At 35.4% G+C, this 21,601-nt stretch overlaps 1 protein-coding gene across 1 annotated transcript in view; it reads left to right on the top strand.

Moving 5' to 3' along the window:
• The window catches only part of LRRK2 (leucine rich repeat kinase 2), a 131,587-nt gene that overhangs the window by 38,201 nt on the left and 71,785 nt on the right, over positions 1 to 21,601 (top strand). The window contains 6 exon segments of the mRNA XM_029955821.1: positions 1,416 to 1,560; positions 2,144 to 2,283; positions 6,797 to 6,925; positions 7,001 to 7,171; positions 11,825 to 12,083; positions 15,116 to 15,304. Of these exon segments, the coding sequence (XP_029811681.1) occupies positions 1,416 to 1,560; positions 2,144 to 2,283; positions 6,797 to 6,925; positions 7,001 to 7,171; positions 11,825 to 12,083; positions 15,116 to 15,304 (1,033 nt within the window).

The following is a 21,601-nucleotide window of genomic DNA, read 5'->3' as shown; positions in this document are numbered from 1 at the left end:
ACCTATGAACCACAAGATTGTGACCTGAGCGGAAGTCGGATGCTTAACTGACTGAGCCACCCAGGCACCTCACCTTGAGATCTGACTTGAACCTCTCAGCTCCATGTCGTATACCCGCGGTAGTGCCAATCAGAGATTTGGAGTAGAAATACCATGAAACCAATGTCTGTGAAAACAAAAGTCCTGTGAAGGATATCATTGTAATTTTTTAAAGGAAAGCTATTAGGTGGGCATTCATATCGTGGAAAGCATTATGGAAAAGCAGAGATGGCCCAAACCATGTAAGAGTGAGTTATATGTCACAGTTATTAATAGGGAAGGTGTAACTGCGATTGTCCATGATTGGAAAGTGTCTTGACTGCTTCATCTTAGTAAGTAGAATAGTTTGGAAAAAGAAGTGGCCTCTATTAGGATGCCTGTAAATAATGTCAAATCATCTGGAAGAGTTCAGGTTAAAAAGTTGGAAGAGGTAGCAATTACCTTCTGTGCTCTTTCTTTTCTTTTTCTTTCTTTCTTTTTTTTTCTTTTTTTTTTTGACTGTTCAGTTTTTATGGGAGACACATTTATATTCAGGTCCTAGACCTGACATATATTAGCTTTGTGATTTGAGCTCTTCTTATTCGTATATCTTTAAAATTTGGTGAACCTAAAACATGAGGCTGTTGAGGGGGAATAAATGAGACATGGCACATAAAACGCTTACCTTTTAAAAAATTTTTAAAATATTTATTTTTGAGAGAGAGAGAGACAGAGCAGGGGTGGGGGAGGCACAGAGAGAGAGAGGAAGACACAGAATCTGAAACAGGTTCCAGGCTCTAAGCTGTCAGGAGAGAGCCTGGGGTGGGGCCTGAACCCACAAACTGTGAGATCATGACCTGAGCTGAAGTCCAGTGCTTAACTGACTGAGCCACGCAGGTGCCCCAGCACATAAAACACTTAAAGAGCAAATTTTCAATTAGTATTTTCTATTGGTGGGAGTCAGCATTGTATTTTCCTGGCTAAATATGCAGTATGTAGGTGGTGGGGTCCAGCATCCCTGATTTGGTCTCATCTCAGCAACAGTCTGTGTGACTTCAGGAATATGCAACTCCTCTAACCACCAGTGAACTTATCTGCTGTTGGGAATGATATTAGTTTGGACTTCAGATTCATGTGAAAAGTAAATGCATGTAAAGTACTTAGCATAGTGTGTGGCACAGAACAGGTACTCAGTAAGTATTAAAATGGTAGCTTGTATCCTTAATCATAATTAAAAAGTATTAGTACTGTAAGGCAAAATCAAAGGTAATAAACGTTATTTGGACTACCTATATTTGAACTACTTAGTTTATATTTTGTCAGTCCGTACCTGGCTTTAACTGAGCTTTTAATCATTCATTTTAAATAGCAAATATCAATTGTCCTTTTTATTTTAGTTCATTGGAAATCCTGGGATTCAGAAATGTGGATTGAAAGTAATTTCTTCTATAGCACATTTTCCTGATGCGCTAGAAGTATTATCCCTGGAAGGTGCTATTGATTCGGTACTTCATACACTGCAGATGTATCCAGATGACCAAGGTTGGTACAATTTGAAGTCAAGATTTAGTATAGATTGTTTTTAATCTTTTTATTTATTTTTGAGAGAGAAAGAGAGTACATGAGCATGAGTGAGCATGGGTGAGGGGGAGAGAGAGAGGGAGACACAGAATCTGTACCAGGCTCCAAGCTGTCAGCACAGAACCTGACTGGGGGCTCAAACCTACTGTCTGTGAGATCATGACCTGAGCTGAAGTTGGATGCTTAACCAACTGAGCTATGCAGGCGCCCCTAGGATAGATTTTTAAAAAAATGTTTATTTATTTACTTTGGGTGGGGAGGTGAGCAGGTAAGGGGCAGAGAGAATCCCAAGCAGGCTCCATACCCTCAGTGCAGAGCAATCGCGGAGCCTTATGTAGGGTTCAATCCCATGGGTGAGATCAAGATCTGAGCCTAAATCAAGAGCTGGAGGCTTAACCGACTGAGCCACCCAGACGTCCCAGGATTTAGGATAGATTTTTTTTTTTATAGGCCTTTACCCATTGGCTGGGTGTTTTTAAATTTTTTCTTCAGTTTTGAGATCTAAAACCATTGATTTTATTATTTTTTTCTTTCATTCTTCTAGAAATTCAATGTCTGGGCTTAAGTCTTATAGGATACTTGATTACAAAGAAGAATTTATGCATAGGAACTGGGCATCTGCTGGCAAAAATTCTGGTTTCCAGTTTACAACGATTTAAGGATATGGCTGAAGTACAGATTAAAGTATGTGCTTTATCTTGGAGGGAATTTGGGATCCTGTGAAGATTTCCCTTTCAGAGCAGCTGCTACAATTCCCACTTTGCATTAATGGAGATAGTCCAGTTAATTGAAACCTATTTATCATTTTGTAATATTTTAATTATAGGAGGTGAAGAGAATTGGATTGAGTCACAGAGATCCTGTGTTTCATTATCATATCTCCAAAATCAGCATATTTATTTGCCATTTGTCTTTGTCATCAAAGGGCAGAGAATGTGCTTAGAGAAAGCTGAGCTTTCCTTGCTTAGATTTTAGATAAATAGAAGTTATAATTTTTCAAGGTTTGTCATCCTCAGTGTTTTATTGTGGGATGCTTACCTCTAGTAATTTTTCTCCTTGATTTTTTTCTTGGAGTAAAATATTTTAAATATTTTTCATCAAGCAACATTTCACATGTGATATGTAATAACTGTTCCTTATAAACAATGAAAGATGTTGGCTTAGGAGAGATTAAGAATGAAATTGGCTCATATGTTTTTCCCTTCACATATTTATTTATTTTTATTGACATATAATTGACATGTAATATCCTATTTTTCTTGTTAATGTTCATTTTTGAGAGAGAGGGACAAAGAGCATGGGTCAGGTAGGGCAAAGAGAGAGGGAAACACAGAATCCAAAGCCAGCTCCAGGGTCTGATCTGTCAGCAGAGAGCCCAACGTGGGTCTCAAACTCACAAACTGTGGGATCATGACCTGAGCCGAAGTCGGGTACTCAACCGACAGAGACCTCCAGGCACTGCGATATACAATATCCTATTAATTTTGCATAGTGATTTGATATTTTTTATACATTACAAAATGATGTCCACATTAAATCTAGTTATCAGCTGTCATCATACAAAGTTACTACAAAATTATTGACTATATTCACCATGCTATATATTATATCCCCATGACTTTTTTTTTTTTTTACTGGAAGTATGTACCTCTTAATCCCCTTGATCTTTTTCACCTGCCCCTAACTGCTCTCCACTATGATAACCAAAAGTTTGTCCCTTATGAGTCTGTTTCTGTTTTGCATTTTTTGTTCATTTGTTCTGGTTTTTAGATTCCATGTGTAAGGGAAATCATAGGGTGTTTCTCTTTCTCTAGGGTGTTTCTAGGGTGTTTGACTTGTTACACTTAGCATAATATCCTCTAGGTCCATCTGTGTTGTTGTAAATGGTAAGATTTCATTCCATTTATGGTTGACTGGTATTCAATTTTGTGTGTATGTGTGTATCCCATCTTCTTTATCCATTCATCTATCAGTGGACACTTAGGTTTCTATTATGTTGGCTATTTTAAATAATGCACAGGGAACATAGGGATGCATATATCTCTTTGAATTGATGTTTTTATTTTTTATTTTCTGGGTAAATATCCAGGAGTGGAATTGCTGGATCGTATCGTATTTGTATCTTTAATATTTTGAGGAACCTCCCTACTGTTTTCCATAGTGGCCATGCTAATTTACATTCTTGTCAACATGTACAGGGTTCCTGTTTCTCCACACTTTATTTTTTTTGTCTTTTTGATAATAGCCAATTTGTTATGTATGAGGTAATATCTCATTATGGTTTTGATTTGCATTTCCCTGATGAGCAGTGATGTTGAGCAGATCAACATCAACAGACATCGACTACCTATCTATCTTCTTTGGAAAGATGTCTATTCATGTCCTCTGCTCATTTTTAAATTGGGCTGTTTGTGTTTTTGGCATTAAGTTATATAAGTTCTTTATATATTTTGCACATTAATCCCTTATTGATGTATGATTTACATATATCTTCTCCCGTTCATTAGATTAGGTTTTTGTTTTGTTGATGGCTTCCTTAGCTGTGCAAAAGCTATTTAGTTTGATGTAGTCACATTTGTTTATTATAGCTTTTGTTGCCCTTCTGTGAGAAGTATGGTCCAAAAAAATATTGCTGAGGCTGATGTCCAAGAGTTTACTGCTTGTGTTTTATGGTTTTATGTCTTGCATTCAAGTCTTTAGTCTATTTTGAATTGATTTTTGTATTTGGTATAAGATAGTGGTCTGGTGTCATTCTTTTGCATGTAAGCTGGTCCAGTTTTCCCAGCTTTTATTTTTTTATTATTTTTATTGAAGAGACTGTCTTTTCCCCATTGTATATCCTTGGGTTAATTAATTGATCACATATATGTGGGTTTATTTCTGGGCTCTCTGTTGTATATTATTGACCTATATGTCTGCTTTCATGCCATTACTGTACTCTTGATTACTATCTTTGTACTATAGTTTGAAAGCAGAGAGTGTGACACCTTCAATTTAATTTTGCTATCAAGACTGCTTTGGCTATTCAAGGTCTTCTGTGGCCCTACAAATTTTAGAGTTCTTTGTTCTAATTCTGAGAAACATGCCATTGGTATTTTGATGGGGAATGCATTAAAGCTGTAGATTGCTTAGGCTGGTATGGATATTTTGACCATGTTGATTTTTCCATTCTATAGGTATGGTGTATCTTTCCGTTTATTTGTGTTGTCTTCAATTTCTTTCATCAGCGTTTTATGGTTTTTAGTGTATAGATCTTCCATCTCTTTGGTTAAATTTATTTTTAAGTATTTTATTCTTTTTGATATAATTATAAATGGGATTCATTTCTTAAATACTCTTTCTGATAGCTCATAATTAGTGTATGGACGTATAATCAATCTCTATATTTTAATTTTGTGTTCTGCAACTTTACTGAATTCTTTTATTAGTTCCAGTAGTTTTTTGGTGGTGTCTTTAGGGTTTTTTTTTAATATATAAATCAAATAATCTGCAAATAGTGACAATTTAACCTCTTCCTTTCTACCTTGGGTGCTTTTTATTTATTTTTCTTACCTAATTGCGGTGACTAGGATTTTTAATACTATGTTGAATAAAAGTGGTGAAAGTCGGCATCCTTGTCCTGATCTTAGAGGAAAAGCTTTTAGCTTTTCACCATTCAGTGTGATGTTAGCTGTGGGTGTGTCATATATGGCTTTTGTGATGTTGAGTTAGGTTCCTTCTATATCTACTTTGCTGAGAGTGTAAAAAAATTTTTTTTAATGTTAGCAAAAACAAGTGGTCTCTTTAAGACTTTTGCTTTGGTTGTGGTTTTGTTTTGTTTTGTTTTATTTTGTTTTAGTAATGGAGTTTGCAACTTTCATAAACCACACTCAACAAATATTTCCATAAATAGCAGAATTGACCAGGAATAAAAAAAAAATCCAGGCTATAACCTTGTCACAGACATTACTAGAAATGAGATAATATATGTAAAGTTTTAACTTATAAAGTGCTGAACATGCAGCATTCTTAGATTAAAAACCACAATGTGCTATATAAATCTGATTTTTATAATGTGCCTCAGGCAAGGATGACTAAAGCCAAACCAGAATTGATTAAAAGTAATCCTAAAGAAAGGAAATAAACCTGTGCTCTCAGTTTTCTCAGTATTAATGCATATAGGCATTAATTTTAGGATCTCTATAGTAGAGTCTCTGAACTATTGGCCAGTGGGCTAAATTTGGCCTGTCAGCATATTTTATTTGGCCAGCTCATTTTTTATAAGTTTTTATTTTGAATTATATGCCTTCTACACATTTGTATTACTTGCTTTTCTGTTGCATTCATTTGAATTTTCAGGGACCTCTAGTCTAGTGGTGGGTGCAAAAATTAAGACTACTTCTCTTATCAAATGTCAGTAAATATTTGTAGAAATTCAGCATCTTAAAAGCGAAAAATAACAGTTATATTAGACAATTTCATTAATACATTATATTGAAAGATAATAAAAACTTTAAAAGTTAAATTGACCTTTGATGAGTTCACCGAAGCTAAATGATAGGAAACTCAAGTTCATTCCTAACTATCTCGGGAGTGGAGAGCCCAGGCAGTACTTAGGAATATGCTCGAGGTAGTTCTGTTCTGAAAAGTAATGGTGTGACTGATTCATTCTTTATAAATCATTTGCTCCAAGGATGTAAACCTCAGAGTAACTTGAAAGCTTTTCTCAAATATACTCAACATGAATGAAATCTAGGAGCGCATGTTCTTCTCTTTGAGGTTGAAATTTCACAAGAAGGCTCAAAAATGCTAGGGAAATGCTAGGTTATCTAGAGAATCTAATCTGCAGTCTTATAATAAAAAATACACTTTGCTGGCCGACTTGGGTGTGTAGCCCCGCTGATTCAGCTCTTCTAATGTTAATTAATATCTTGCTTTCATCCTGTAAGTATGGCTTACCTTTAATGCATTAGGTATTTTTTCTGCTTTGCTAGACAAGCGTTTGTTAACTTGTGTTTTATTCTCTCTGTGCCTGCTGTATTTCTTAGTAATGAGAAAGGTTTGTTTATAGGAGTGTTTCAAGATTTACAGCTTTTGAACACAAACCTGGTAAATATTTTCTAGTTAGTTAAGTGTCACATACAAGCTCTCTGTTTATTTATTTATTTATTCTTTTGGCCCAGAATTGCTTATGTTATTATTTTGGTCACACTTTCAGGGATTTCAGACAGTCTTGACAATACTGAAATTGTCAGTGTCTTTTTCCACCCTGCTGGTGCATCATTCCTTTGATTCAGTGATATTCCATCAGATGACTTCCAGTATCATGGAACAAAAGGATCAACAGGTACAGTGGTTTTCACCAGGATGCTAACTGTTGATGGACTTAGCTCACTCTAATCCTTGTTTCCATTCTTTTTAGTTTCTAAACCTTTGTTGCAAATGCTTTGCAAAATTAGCTGTGGACGATGAGTTAAAAAGTGTGATGTTAGAGAAAGCATGTGATCAGAATAACAGTGTCATGGTCGAATGCTTGCTTCTGTTGGGAGCAGACGCCAATCGAACAAAGGACGCAACTTCTTTAATTTGTCAGGTAATTTTCAAGGCCTAACTTTGGTCTTTTCTGTTATTTGACTCTACCCTTGTACAGCTCTTACTTACATCCTATTATTTTTTACTACAGAATTTACCAGTTTATTGCACAATTGCTTGTGACTTGTAGTAGGAGTTTAGATTCACAGAATTTCAGAGGTAAAAGGGTCCTTTAGGTATATCCGGTGGAATCCTTCATTTTACTTGTTTACCCACCTTGGTTTGTTGATAAGTAACTTTTCAAATGTGTCTCCTGTAATGCATCTCTGTCCAAGTTATTCTCCAGGAACACTCCACACAACATATGGTTTTGTTTTGATTATCTTTCAGCCATCTTTCCTCTGTCTTCAGTTTCTCTGATGGAAAATCCTCTTCTCAGTTCTCCTGCCTGTGGCCATGTAGGCAGTGTACTGAGCACCCATTGGGACACTGTTCACACTGACATCCCCTGCCTCTGGCCACCCCCAGGCTGTGTAGCACTGTGGTCCTGCCTGCCTTCCTGGCCTTCGCTCTTGAGGAGGGTGGACACCTCATCTAAATGTTCTACTTTTCCTTCAAAACCTAACCCAAATGCGCTTTCCTCAATAAAGCCCTCCCCGCACCCCTGACCTCCATACAAAATAAAGATTTATTTCTGTTCAGTGCATGACAATATATGTGACACATACAATATATCTTTTATGTTTTGTGAGGTGTATGAAAGTGGAAATGTACAATGTTTATCTTTGTATCATTTAGAATAGCTAACTCATTGCTTTACATACAGTATGAATTTAGTATTTATTAAAGTGCATTACATGTTATTTCAAGGTTGTCATTGTATAAATTTCAGAGTTTATAACAGTATTCGGGTAGCATCATGTATATTTTCTAGAAATTTAAAAATATTTCTAACAAAGTAATAATATAGTGATTTAATGTACATTATTAAATAATAACAGTACTATATTTTCTGGTACTCTTTAAAATCTTACCTTATTTAATTTCCCACTTGCCTATGGATTCAATTCCATTTGTCAACTGTAAATTAAGTTAGTACTAATTAGCACTCTACATAAAAAGAAACTGAACCTGTAACTTATTTTCATGCACAATTAATTTGCATATTAAGACCAAATAAGAATCAAATTAAAGTTAGTCAAATTTCATTTAAGAAACCCACCTTAAAAATAGTTTCTTCTCTAGTATTAAAGGTAATTAAATTATTTCCCTCAATGTAATGCATTTTTGTTGTGCATGTTTTGTGTGATCTGCACATCTTTGCACTAATATTACTGGAGTATGCCAAAGAACTGAAAAGAAATTTCCCTTTAAAATTTTTTTAGAGAAATAGCAAACCCAAAAGCTCTTGAGTATAATAATTTTATATTTCCAACAGGAAATACTTCCTACTCTTCTCTCAATTTACCCAAATCTTTCTATAGGAGCTTTTTATTTTATTCTTCTCCTCACATTCTTTTGGACTTAATGTACTTATTTATATCTTTTTAAGCAAAATCAGATCTTTGCATCCATGGGTATGTTAAATTGAAAAAATTTATCATACTTATTGGAGATTATTTGCCACTAAAAAATATTGATTCAGTTTTGTGGATAGATTGAACATACATTTTTTAGATACTAATGTAAAATGAAGTAATCACTATTTATGTACCAATGCTGTATAAATAAGGACTATTTGGAGCAATGATGGAGTTAATCTTGTTAGGCTTTCTGAGGAGAATTTAATGATGTAATATGCATAATTTATATAGAAGAATATTGAAGACTGATACTGGGCATGAAAATACATGAATAAAGATCCAAAGATAAGAAACTATCAGATCGCAGTGGGAAGAGCACTTGTGATAAAGTCTGAATAAAAGTGATAACAAACACTGTTTGTTACCACCTGGGCACTGCTCTGAGCCCTTTCCAAAATTTAACCATTGCAACAACCTTAGGAATGGGTTCTAGTATTATTCCCATTTTACAGGTAAGGAATTGAGGCACAGAGAGGTTAAGTAATTTGCCTGAGGACACTCTCTTGGTAAGTAATGGAAAGTCAGCCTCCCAAATGCCTGTTTTAATCTCGTCTATACCGTAGATTCATGGTAGTGGTGGTGGTAGCCTTTGATTCTCAAAGGGTAGTCTAAAATATTTGGTTTTGATCATGGGTTGCATTATTTATAAATTTGAATATGAGAGAGAAGATTGCAAAGATAGTAAATTACACATTTAAAAAAATTATTTATTTTGAGAGAGAGAGAGCATGAACAGGGAGACAAAGAATCCCAAGCAGGTTCCATGCTATTAGCACAGAGCCCGGTATGGGGCTTGAACTCATGAATCATGAGATCATGACCTGACCTGAAACCAAGAGTTGGACACTCAACCAACTTTGCCTTTGTGTGATAACTTTCTTATACATCTCTCATCTTAGAGTCAGCTTGGATCTTTTGGGCCCTCAAGGAAAATACTCTATAAAAATGTATTGAGCAACTTCTAAGTGGAGAGCACAGTGCTAGATAAGTAGTAAAGAATATACAAGGGTTTTTCTATTTCAGGATAGTTTCTGTGTGTGTGTGTGTGTGTGTGTGTGTGTGTGTGTGTGTGTGCTGGGAAGGGAGAGAGGAAAAAAAATGTAAACCATTTTAATATGAGATAGGCAGTAAGTGCCAATTTAGATGTAAAACTTTGCTGGGCCACAGAGAAGGCACTTGTGATGGAGTTTTTTGGCCCCTCTGTCCCCTCCATCTTCCTTCCTCCCACTCCTTTTAAATTTCCTGTGGGCTTTTAAGTAGGATGTTAGTGATTTGCTAGTTAAGTTAAATACATTTCCTGGGCTACAGAGGTACAAATTGAATTGCAATAGCATCCAAGCCTTTCATTCTAGTTTTTAACCTGATAGGCACTTTTGGTTTAGTGTGCTACGCGCTCTGTTTAAACAGATGGGAAGGGAGCCTGGAGGAGGAAGAGTGTGCATGGCCTGGGCGCCTGGTGGCAAGGACTTACTGCGTGTGCGACTATGAAGCTGTCCTTTAAGAATGAACATCGTTTAGGGCGCCTGAATGTCTTAGTGGGTTGGACGTCTGAGTCTTGCTTTTGGCTCATCATGATTTCAGGGTCATGGGATTGAGCCCCACATTGGGCTCTGCACCAAACCTGGAGTCTGCTTGGGTTCTCTCCCTCTGCCTCTCTCTCTCTCACTCATGCTCTCTTTCTCTCTCTCAAATAAAAAAAGAAAGAATGAATATCTTTTTGCTGGATGAAGAGCAGAATAAGACATTTGAGACAGTAGAAATGGTATAAATGAACGTAATGAGTTTTTCTTAAAAAAAAAAAGCTTGCTGTGTTTGGGGGAATGTCTTAGAGCATAGGGGTTTAGAAGAGTTTTAAACAGGGCAGTGACCTGCTCATATCTAAAGTAGAAAGGTATGATAGTGGCTCTGGGGAGAATGAGTTGAAGGTAGGTCACCTAGAGACTGATGGGCATTAAGTTGGTACCATCCAACCCCTTGAACATCCATTAATTCTAGAGAATTCAGGAATATCTCCCAATCTCCTTCCCTTGACCTAGTACCTTAGATCTTAGGGCTGTTTTTTTTTTCTTTTCTTTTCTTAATCCTTAATTTTGGGCAGTGAAAGGAACACAGGCTTGACTTGAAATCCAAGTCTCTTGTTGACTACCTCTAATAGGTTTGGACATATCATGTATCTTTTCTAAATATTCATCTATAAAATGGGGATAATAATTTTTACAACATAGGCTTTTTTAAATGTTTATTTTGAGAGAGAGACAGAGCATGAGTCGGGGAGGGGCAGAGAGCAAGGGAGACACAGAATCGGAAGCAGGCTCCAGGCTCTGAGCTGTCAGCACAGAGCCCAACATGGGACTCAAACCCATGAACTGCGAGATCATGACCGGAGCTGAAGTCGGACATTCAACTGACTGAGCCACCCAGGTGCCCTTATTACTTTGATTTTCTCATTAACAGACCATCACTCCTTCACCTTTCAGAAGCTGCTCCTGCCTAGGCCAGTATGTTCTAGGTCGCTAAGCCTTCCCTCTGCTTACTGTGGTCAGTGTAGTTTTTATACCACCTAGCATGCTAACGTGCCTTGAACTGTCTGAAAATAGTATTCAGGGGAGGTAGAAAATAGGCAAGAAATTTATTTGTGGAATTTCAGGTTCTTGTGCTGGAAAACCAGAAGCCTTTGTATGTGGCATTTACAAGTTTTATAATGTTCATATTTTATTAGATATTTGTGAATGAAGGAGGGCCATAGCCTTTACTATGTATGGAACTAGTTTCCCATATGTCTTCCAAGGAGCAAATGGAATCTCAGAAGGTGTAAGCAATGTGTATCATTGGTGGAGCCTCAGGCCTTCTGACTTCAAGTGTTATGGGCTTTTTCTCCATTATCATGTGGCCTTTTTCATGGTAACTGACTCTCATGTGGCAGATTATTTGGCTTCTGCTACTCTGATATTTTTGGTGCTAACCTTACTGTATTTTCCTAATCTATTTCAAGGGTGTGGTTTGCTTTATTTTACTTTGTTTCTATCTAAATGAGGGTGTAGAGAAAAACCACGCCAAATCCAATTTACCATTCGACCAAAAGGAAGACTTACAGGCTTTTAATATGTTCACCTTCTTTTTTCCTTTAATAGGTATGTGAGAAAGCGAGCAGTCCCAAGTTGGTGGAATTGTTGCTGAACGGTGGTTCCCGGGAACAGGATGTCCGGAAAGCGCTGGCGATAAGCATCGGAAAAGGTGACAGCCAGGTCATCAGCTTGCTCTTAAGGAGACTCGCCCTCGATCTGGCCAACAATAGCATTTGCCTTGGAGGCTTCTGTATAGGAAAAATCGAACCTTCATGGCTTGGCCCTTTATTTCCAGATAGGACATCTAATTTAAGAAAAGAAACAAGTGAGTATGAGCAGCAAGATTTTGTCTGAGTCTTGTTTTTATTAGTATTTTTTTAAGCAGTAATATTTTCATTAGGTTTATTTCAGTTTGGTACAACTTAAGCCAAAAACATTGTGAAGGTTTGGATATCTTTTTTTTTTGGTCATGAAATGCTTGAAAGTGATATTGTGTTTAATTCTTTATGACCTAGCAAATATTTTATAAAGATAGATTGAAACAGTGGATGTTTCTCAGTAGTTGCTTTTTAAAGAAACATATTTTTTATTATAAAAGTAATCGATGCTCATTTTAAGAGTAGGAAAATGCATAAAAACTGTAAGGAAGACAATAACTATTTTGTCCCTTATCAATGTAGATTTTCTTACTAGATTTTTCATATGCTTACATATACATATGCATTAAAATGTATGTGCAGAAACATGTACACATATATACTTTGCATTCTCACGTTAATATATTTAGTTTTCAGTTTTTCAGTATTTCAATTAAGGAGGTATTTTCTTTAAATTTTCAAGTTAATATATATTTTGTATATATTACATATATTAATGCGAAGTTAGCATCATCCCCTATTAAGATATCTGTCATTTCAGATGTCAGTCACTGACCCTAAATGTGTTCTTAAAGCTTGGGCTCCCTGTTTCCTTCTGTTAACTTACTTCCGTGCCTGCTGCCTTCCCCACAATGATCTTCACCTTAAGTACTCTCTTGTTAATAACATGTTTGCTTTACCGTCATTTTTCTGATGCATTTACCTGGCAATACCCTATTCCTCTTCAGTCCAATAGTCTACTTTTTCCTCCCCATCAGCAAGGTGGCTGAAAATGCTGCTGGAAGAAAGGATCCATCCATGGCTATTAGTGCCTCTACAAATTCCAGGTTTCCAACATTCTAGTGGGCCCTAGAATATCCAGTCACGCGGAATTTCCTAAGTTTCTCTCCCTCCCCCCCACTTTTTTTTGTTTTTAGTAGGCTTCATGCTTAGTGTAGAGCCCAATGCAGGGCTTGAACTCATGACGTTGAGATTAAGACCTGAGCTGATACAAAGAGTCAGAGGCTTCACTGAGCCACCCAGGCTCCCCTTCCCTAAGTTTTTAAAATATGTCATATATTCTTCCAGTGTTTATCTAGCTACCTGGCTGCTTTATCTTCTCTCTCATTTGCCTGTCTCTTAATTTTTTTATTTGCAACCCCAAATCACTTTTTACAACAAACCGTTCCTCCTCACATGAAATCTGTGTGGAAGATCCTTCTTCATGTTCCTGTAGCACCTTGTTTCTTACCAGTACTAGCATTTATTATATTATATAATTGCATTTTTTCTTTTTATGATCTACCTCTTGGTAGATCTTTAGCATCTAACTAGTACTTTGCACATGGTAGGGCTCATTAAATATTTATAATATTGGCAAAAATAAAAATTTGGTAATAAGTTATGTTGATAAACATATGTGGAAATAGGCATTTGACATATTATTGAATATGATTTCAAAATATCTTCTTTTGAGGACAATCTTCCAATATCCATTAATATTTTAAGTGCACACCCATACTTTTTTGTCCAGCTACATACTGACAGGAATCTGTAATTCAGGCATTTTTAATGCACACAAAAAATCATGTGCAAGGGTGCACAATAAAATATTGTTTAGAATAGCAGGAGATTAGGAGAAAAGCCTCAGTATCCTTCAAAAGGAACTATTTGAACCAATTATGGTACATTCATGCAGTGGAATGCTTTGCAGTCATTGGAGAAAGAAAATCTAACAAATCCAAATGTTCAGATAGAGAGTGCATTATAAATTAAAAAAAAAAGCACAGAGCAGCATTTTTAGTACACTGATGTTGGTGAAAACACGTTGAGATACGGTAGTCATAAATGTTTGAATATGGAAAGACTGTCACAAGAAAACCCCCAGAAATGCATTACTTGGTCTCTGAGGACTTTGGAAACTAATAAAATATGATTAGATCCCATGTTCTATCGCTTCAAGCAGTCTCCTGCCAACACCCTGCTTACTTGAATCTGATTTCTGATGGGCAGGGATTGTGGGCCCCCTGGAGAGGGAAGATGGGAGATTTACTATCCACTTGTTCCTTTTGTACTATATGAAGGCTTTTACCTTTGATAAGTCTCACCTAATTAAAAAAATACAATCATGGCATTTGATTGATTGGAGGCATGACCATAATTATGAGTAAAGAACATTTTGGATTCATAGCTTTAAATCATTTTTCAGGTACTACTTGGCTGAGCCTCACACACATGTCATGTGAGCTACGAGAGTAATATATGAAGAAGTTTTGCAGGCTGTGTATCACCCAGTGAGAGCTCTGCCAACTTATTTCTTCGTAAGAGAGCATAACATAAGATATAATAAAATAGGAGGATGTTAACTTTTGAATTCCACCAAATCTCCCAGTAGAGGGAATCACTAGCTAATAGTTTATAAAAAAGTAACTATCGTGATGGGCATGGAGGAGGGCGCTTGTTGGGATGAGCACTATGGAAACCAACTTAACTTGACAATAAACTATAAAATAAAAAATAAAAAAATAATAAAAAATAAAAAACTAACCGTTTCATTGATTGAGCATCTTCTGTTTTCTCAGCATTGTGCTAAACATTTTATATGCACCATTTTCTTTAATCTTTTCCATAACCCTGTGTTGTCGGCTCACTTCCCAAGTGAAAAAACGGACTCTCAGGGAGCTTATGTAACTTGCAAGTGCTATTGCTGTTATTTGAGCAACAGGTCTGTCTGACTTCAAAGCCCAGGCTCTTTCCCAGGTCAGGTTCATTTCATAAATATTCAGTTTTGTCACCTACAGCAAAGCTTTGAGTAAATTTTTATGATTTCTAAAAAATTTAAATTCACTGCCTGCTTTTTATGCAATATCATGGTTATAAAGTGACTTTGGAAAGAAGAATAAAAACTTCTCTGGAAGTATGAGGGTATGTAAGGAACTTTGGTATGATCTGTGTTTATGTTTGTTGATTTCTGAGTTGCTGGTGTATCTTTTTACTGCAGATATAGGATCCATCCTAGCAAGAATGGTGCTCAGATATCAGATGAAAAGTGTTGTGGAAGAAGGAGCAACCTCAGGCAGCGATGGGAATTTTCCAGAAGAAGTACTTGATAAATTTGATGAATGGACCTTCATTCCAGACTCTTATGTGGATAGTGTGTTTGGTCAAAGTGATGACCTGGATAGTGAAGGTATTTAATTCTGAAAAAATATTCCCTTTGTGTTTTAAAACATTTATGCATGGGCATTGAACAATAGAAATGGAGACAAAAACCTGATTTAATTCATTTGGAAAACTTGAGGAAACATGTTCATCATTGGAAATAGTTAATGCTAATTAATTTTAGTTAAGGCAGTGACTGTCAAGAAAATATATCTGCACTTCCAAAGTATTAGGATATTGACCATGATCAGTGAATGATGACTAATGTAGTAAAAACACTCTGAATCAGACTACAATTAGATTCCATGTTCCATCATTGACAAGATCCTTTTGTGGCTTTGGAAGTCCCTCACCCTTATTGAAGATAGTGTTGCCAGCCTTCCAGGATTAGAGAAAATGTATGTAAAATGTCTGGGAGAGTGCTTGCCAAATAGGAAATGCTTCATAAAAATATTTTTACCTTTAGAAGAATGAAAGTAATATTAATATTTTAATAATGCCCCTGAAATAACTTAATTGACATGGTAATATATGTAATGACAGTAACTAGGGCAGAATGTTTAACATGATGCAATTTGGTACAAATAGGGTATGATGATTTTTTATTAACATAATATGAGTGAACACTTTGGGTGACCCATAAAGGTATTTGGGAGGGCACACAGTAAGAGTTCGCCCCAAATCCCCAAATCTCTGGCCCAAGTATTTTCTTTTTTGGACCAAGTATTTTTTAAAACCCAACTTTATTTAGGTATAATTAACATGAAATTAAATGCACCCATTTTTAAAAAATATTTTTTAAATCTTTTTTTTAATGTTTTTTATTTCTTTTTGAGAGAGAGAGAGAGAAAGAGAGAGAGAGTGTGAGCAGGGGAAGGTCAGAGAGAGAGAGGGAGACACAGAATCTGAAGACAGGCTCCAGGCTCTGAGCTGTCAGCACAGAGCCTGACATAGGGCTCGAACCCACAAACTGTGAAATCATGACCTGAGCCGAAGCTAGACACTCAACCGACTGAGCCACCCAGGTGCCCCAAAATGCACCCATTTTAAGCAGGTGTTTTCATGGGATCTGAAAAATTTGTACATCCATGCAGTCATCACCACTGTTAAGTTATGCAATATTTCTATCACCTGTAAAAGTTCCTTTATGTCTTTCCACAAATCCCCCAATCCTTGGTCCCTGCAACCACTGATCTGCTTTCTGTCACTATAGATTAAGTTAGTATTTTCTTAAGTTTCATATGAATAGGGTGATACAGTATGTTCTCTTTTATGTCTGGTTATTTTCCAAAGTAGTTATACCATGTTATACTTCCTTCAGCAATATGAACTTTCTAGTTGTTGTACATCTTTGTGACACTATACTGCTTGATATCATCAGACACTTTAATTTTAGCTGTTCCAGTGAAGGTGTAGCCCTAGCTCATTTGGGCTTTATTTTCATCCCCTGATGACTGTAGATATTGAGAATATTTCATGTTCTTATTGACAATTTGTGTATTTGTTTTGTGAAATATCTGTTCAAGGCTTTTGCTAATTTTTAATTGAGTTGTTGTCTTACTGTTGTATTATAAGAGCTCTTTATATTATAAGAGTTCTTTATATTTTAGGTAGAAATCCTTTGACAATATATAAATTGCACATATTTTCTCCCAATCATTGTTTGTCTTTCATTTATTTAATGTTATTTTTTTAAAGAACATAAGTTTTAAATTTAGATAAGCTACAGTTTTTTAGTTTTTTTCTTTTATGGCTTGTGCATTTTTTATTCTATTTAATAAATATTTCCTGTCCCAAATTTGTGAATATTTTTCCTATGTTTCCTCATAGAAGTGTTAAGACTTTAGCTTTTACATTTAGTCTATAATCCATTTTAAGTGATTTTTATGTATGTAGTGAAGGATTGACAATACTTTTTTTTCCATATGGACATCCAGTTTTTAAATATCAGTTTGTGAAAAATACTATATTTCTTATTGAATTAATGGCATGTTTGTCCAATTTGATTGACCGTATAAGTGTAGTCCTGTTTCTGCATTCTTTATTCTGTGGAATTAATTTATGTCTTCATCCTATGCTAATGCCATACTGCCTTGATTACTTTAGCTTATTAGCAGGTCTTGAAATCAGATAGAGTCTCTGGTGTTTCTTGTTTTCCTTTTTTTTCAAAATTGCTCTCACTATTCTAGGTTGGTTGCATTTCCGTATACATTATGAGTCAACAAATTAAGTTTGTGCTGGAGTTTTTATTAGAATTAAATACATACACTTAATGTATAATTACCATATTAATCATATACTACTAATATTATATAATATAGAATTAATGTAAACAATTTCTCTAGATAAATCTATAATAAACCTAGGGGAATTGATATCTTAATCATATGAATCTTTTGACATATAAATATATATATTTTCATTTATTATTTAAAGTTTCTCTGATTTTTTTGTATTGTATGTTTTCTGATGGTATTGTAAATAGTATTGTATTTGAATTCCAATTTCCAATAGTTCACTGATGGCCTAGAGAAATATAGTTGATTCCTTTGTATATTAATATTGCATATTGCAAACTTGCTTAACTTGTGGTAAAGCTTCTTGTTGACTCCATAGAGTTTTCTATGTTCACAATAAGGCCAGTTGCTAATAAAGACAGATCTCTTCCTTTCTAATCTATATATATATTTTTTCTTGTCTTAATGCACTGGCTAGGACTTCTAGTACTATGTTGAATAGAAGTGGTCAGAGTAGGCATTGTTCCCTGTTTTCCAAATTTAGGGGGAAAGCATTCAGTCTCTCATCATTAAGTATGATATTATCTATAGTTTTTTTCATAGATACCCTTCATCAGGTAGAGGAAGTTCCTTTCTAGTAATTGTTTGCCGAGCCTTTTTATTACTAATGGGTTCTGGAAAATGCTTTTTTGCATCTGTCGAAATGGGAATTCCCCCCCCCCCACCTTATTCTGTTAATATGGTTAGTTTCATTGATTGGCTTTCTAATGTTAAACCAAACTTGCATTTGTGGGGTAAATAAAAATCTTATTAGATTATATTTTCTAAAATTTTGTTAAGCATTTTGCATCTGTGAGGAGAATTGGTCTGTAGTTTCATGTTTCCTTATAATTATGAGAGCGATGCTAGCCTCTGTTAAATGAAAAAGTGTTTCCAACTCCACTATTTTCTTAAAAATTCTGTATAAGAGAGGTATTATTTTCTTCTTAACTGTTTTATAGACTTTACCCGTAAAGTTATGTGGGTTGGGAAATTTATTTTGGGGGGTACTATTTTTATCATAAATTTAATAACTTTAATAGCTTTATGGTTCTTTTGATTTTCTATTACTTCTTACATCATTTTTTGTAATTTGCAACTTTCAAGTAATTTTTCCATTTTACCTAAATTGTCAAATGTATTTAACTTATTCATAATAATTCTCTCACTATCCTGTTAACCTTTGTAAGAGATACCTGATCTCTAATTCTTTTTTCCAAGAACATTTATGCATCTTTTTTATTAGATTAGCTTTAGAAAGAACTTGAGAGCTCTTTCATAAGGAAACACTGCTTTTCAAATCGCATGACTTTATTGTCTACCTGTATATTAATCTCAGAATTCTTTATCTCGTATTGATAAAGGTCTGGGTTTTACAGGTGGTTAATGTGTTGCGTTAGAAGCTTTCTCTTTAACCAGAATTAAACATATATAGGCCACGAGTAGTTTTAAATTTCTTTTCAATAGAGTCCTGCTTGGTGACAAGTTAAGGGTCCCACTTAAATGAAATGAAGAAATTTTAAATGATTATTAAAGAAATGGATATCCTGGATTTCTTGATCCATTCACAGTGATCTCCAAGAAATTAAAGAAGAACTTCCAAAAAATACACAATATAGACCTGCCTAGAAAGCACAACCCACAGATACTATGATGTGACATTTTGTACAACTTCAGAGTTAGATATTTGAATGACACAGGGACTCCCAGATAAAAAGGCTGTTGCAGTAAACCTTTACAATCACACCCCCATCAACAGAACACAATCTCTACTAGACCTAAAAATGCTTTAATTCTTGACATTGCTAATTTGTGTCTTTCCTTCTGCTTATTCTTTAGTTTAAGTTTATTAATTTTATTGATCTTTTCGAAGAATCAGGGTCTTGTTTCATTGATTCTTCTCTGTCATTTGTCCATTTTCTTGTTTGCTGATTTTTGCATTAATCTTTATTTCCTTTATTTTATTTATTGTGATTTGATTTGGTTCTTTTTATAGATTCTTAATGTGGAATCTTAGAACACTGATTTTTTAGACCTTTAAAAAATTTTTTAATGTTTATTTTTGAGAGACAGAGACAGAGTTTGAGTGGAGTAAGTGCAGAGAGAGAGAGGGAGACACAGAATCCAAAAGAGCTGCAGGCTTTGAGCCGTAAGCAGGGCTTGAACTCACTGTCATGACCTGAGCTAAAGTCGGACGCTTAACCAACTGAGCCCCCCTTACATCCCTGATTTTTAGACCTTTTTGTAATTTTCTAGCATAAACATTTAAGACCAGTACAAATTTTGGGGGGGACCACTTTAGCTACATCCCACAATTTTTATATGTTCTGTTTACACTCAGCATTGAAAATTTTTATTTCCTTTGAGACTTTTTTGGACTCATGGGTTATTTAGAAGAGTGTTGTCTGTCTTCCAGATATTTGGAAAGGTTCCAATAACCCCTTCTTGTTAATTTCATATTTAACTTTGCAAGGTCAGAGAATCTACCCTAATGATTTATTGTCTTTTCAATGTTTTGAGACATGCTTTGTGGACTACTGTCTGGTCTATGTTGGTGAGTGTTCTGTGTGTCCCTTTCAAGAATATGTATTCAGCTATTGTGGGGTCAGTTAGGTTACGTTGGTAGCATGTTTTAGTTCTATATCTTTACTAATTTTCCTCTCTACATTGTATTTGATGAAATATTGCAATTGTCATGGATTAATTCTCCTTTCAATTCCATCCATTTATGCTTTCTGTATTGTGGAGCTTTGTTATTGAATGCACAAAAATTAAGGATTGTAGTTTCTTTGGTGACTTAAACCATCCATATTGATCCATCTAGAATCATTTTCTTCCTCTTGAAGAACTTCCTGTTTACCCTTCTCATAGGGCAAATCTGTTGGAAACCCCTGTGCCAATTACTGAAGCTCTTTTTTTCACGACTCTGCCCCAGAACTCCCAGCTTAGCTCTGTGAGCACTGATCTCCGACTCTTCATCTCAGGAGAACCACGGGGCTTTTTAAAAACTCCTCCTCCCTGTGCCCGTGGCCTTAATGGTCTTCAGGCAGAAAGCCGGGGTGACCGTAATGCTTACAGAATTTGCTTCCCTCCTTTCGGGCACCACGTCAGCCTGAACTGTTTGTTGCCCAGTGTTTGAAACCAGTTGTTTAAAATTGTTCCTCCCAAGCTTCTAGTTGTTTGTGGGGAGAGATCAGGTTTGGGGTCTGTTACTCCAACCTGCCTGAAAGAAGAATTCTCATTAAGTATTTCTAAATAAAGAAAAATGTTAGAATTGCTGACATAAAAATAATTATAAAATGCTTTCATTGCTCCTATAAATGATATGCTAATAGAACTTTCACAAACATAAAGTGAGATAATTATGAAACTAATAATTTTAAGATATGAAAATGTAATAATTATAAGATATAAAAATGTAATTAAATGAAGTCTATTTTATTAAGATCCTTAAGCATGAAATAATTAAATTATAGGCTAAATTACATTTTAATAGTGAACCAAGTAGGAAGTGTTTGTATCAATTTTGAGATTTATATAAATATTACAAAGTTGATTTTTTGGATATGTAGATTTTATAATTTGTTTTGACACTTAAAATTAATTCTTTATGCTTGTAAGATAAAGAGTGCTAGAATTTATAATCTCATAATTTTTCAGTAATGTCTCCCTATTTTTTTTTAATGTTTTATTTATTTTTGATACAGAGAGAGACAGAGCATGAGAGGGGCAGGGGCAGAGAGAGAAGGAGACACAGAACCGGGAGCAGGCTCCAGGCTCTGAGCTAGCTGTAAGCACAGAGCCCGACGCGGGGCTCGAACCCTCGACCATAAGATCTGACCTGAGCCGAAGTCAGAGGCTTAACCGACTGAGCCACCCAGGCGCCCCGACCTATTTTTATCCTTAATAATATAATTTATTTATTGATCCTTATTTTGTTGAAAATGGATAATTTTTTTTTTAGAGAGAGAGGGTGCTAGCAAGGTAGGGGCAAAGAAGAGAGAGAGAGAGAGAGAGAGAGAGAGAGAGAGAGAGAGAGAGAGAGAGAG

Source organism: Suricata suricatta, chromosome 10 (genome assembly GCF_006229205.1).
Source record: "Suricata suricatta isolate VVHF042 chromosome 10, meerkat_22Aug2017_6uvM2_HiC, whole genome shotgun sequence".
NCBI classification, from domain to species: domain Eukaryota; kingdom Metazoa; phylum Chordata; class Mammalia; order Carnivora; family Herpestidae; genus Suricata; species Suricata suricatta.
This window is presented reverse-complemented; position numbering and strand designations above follow the sequence as displayed.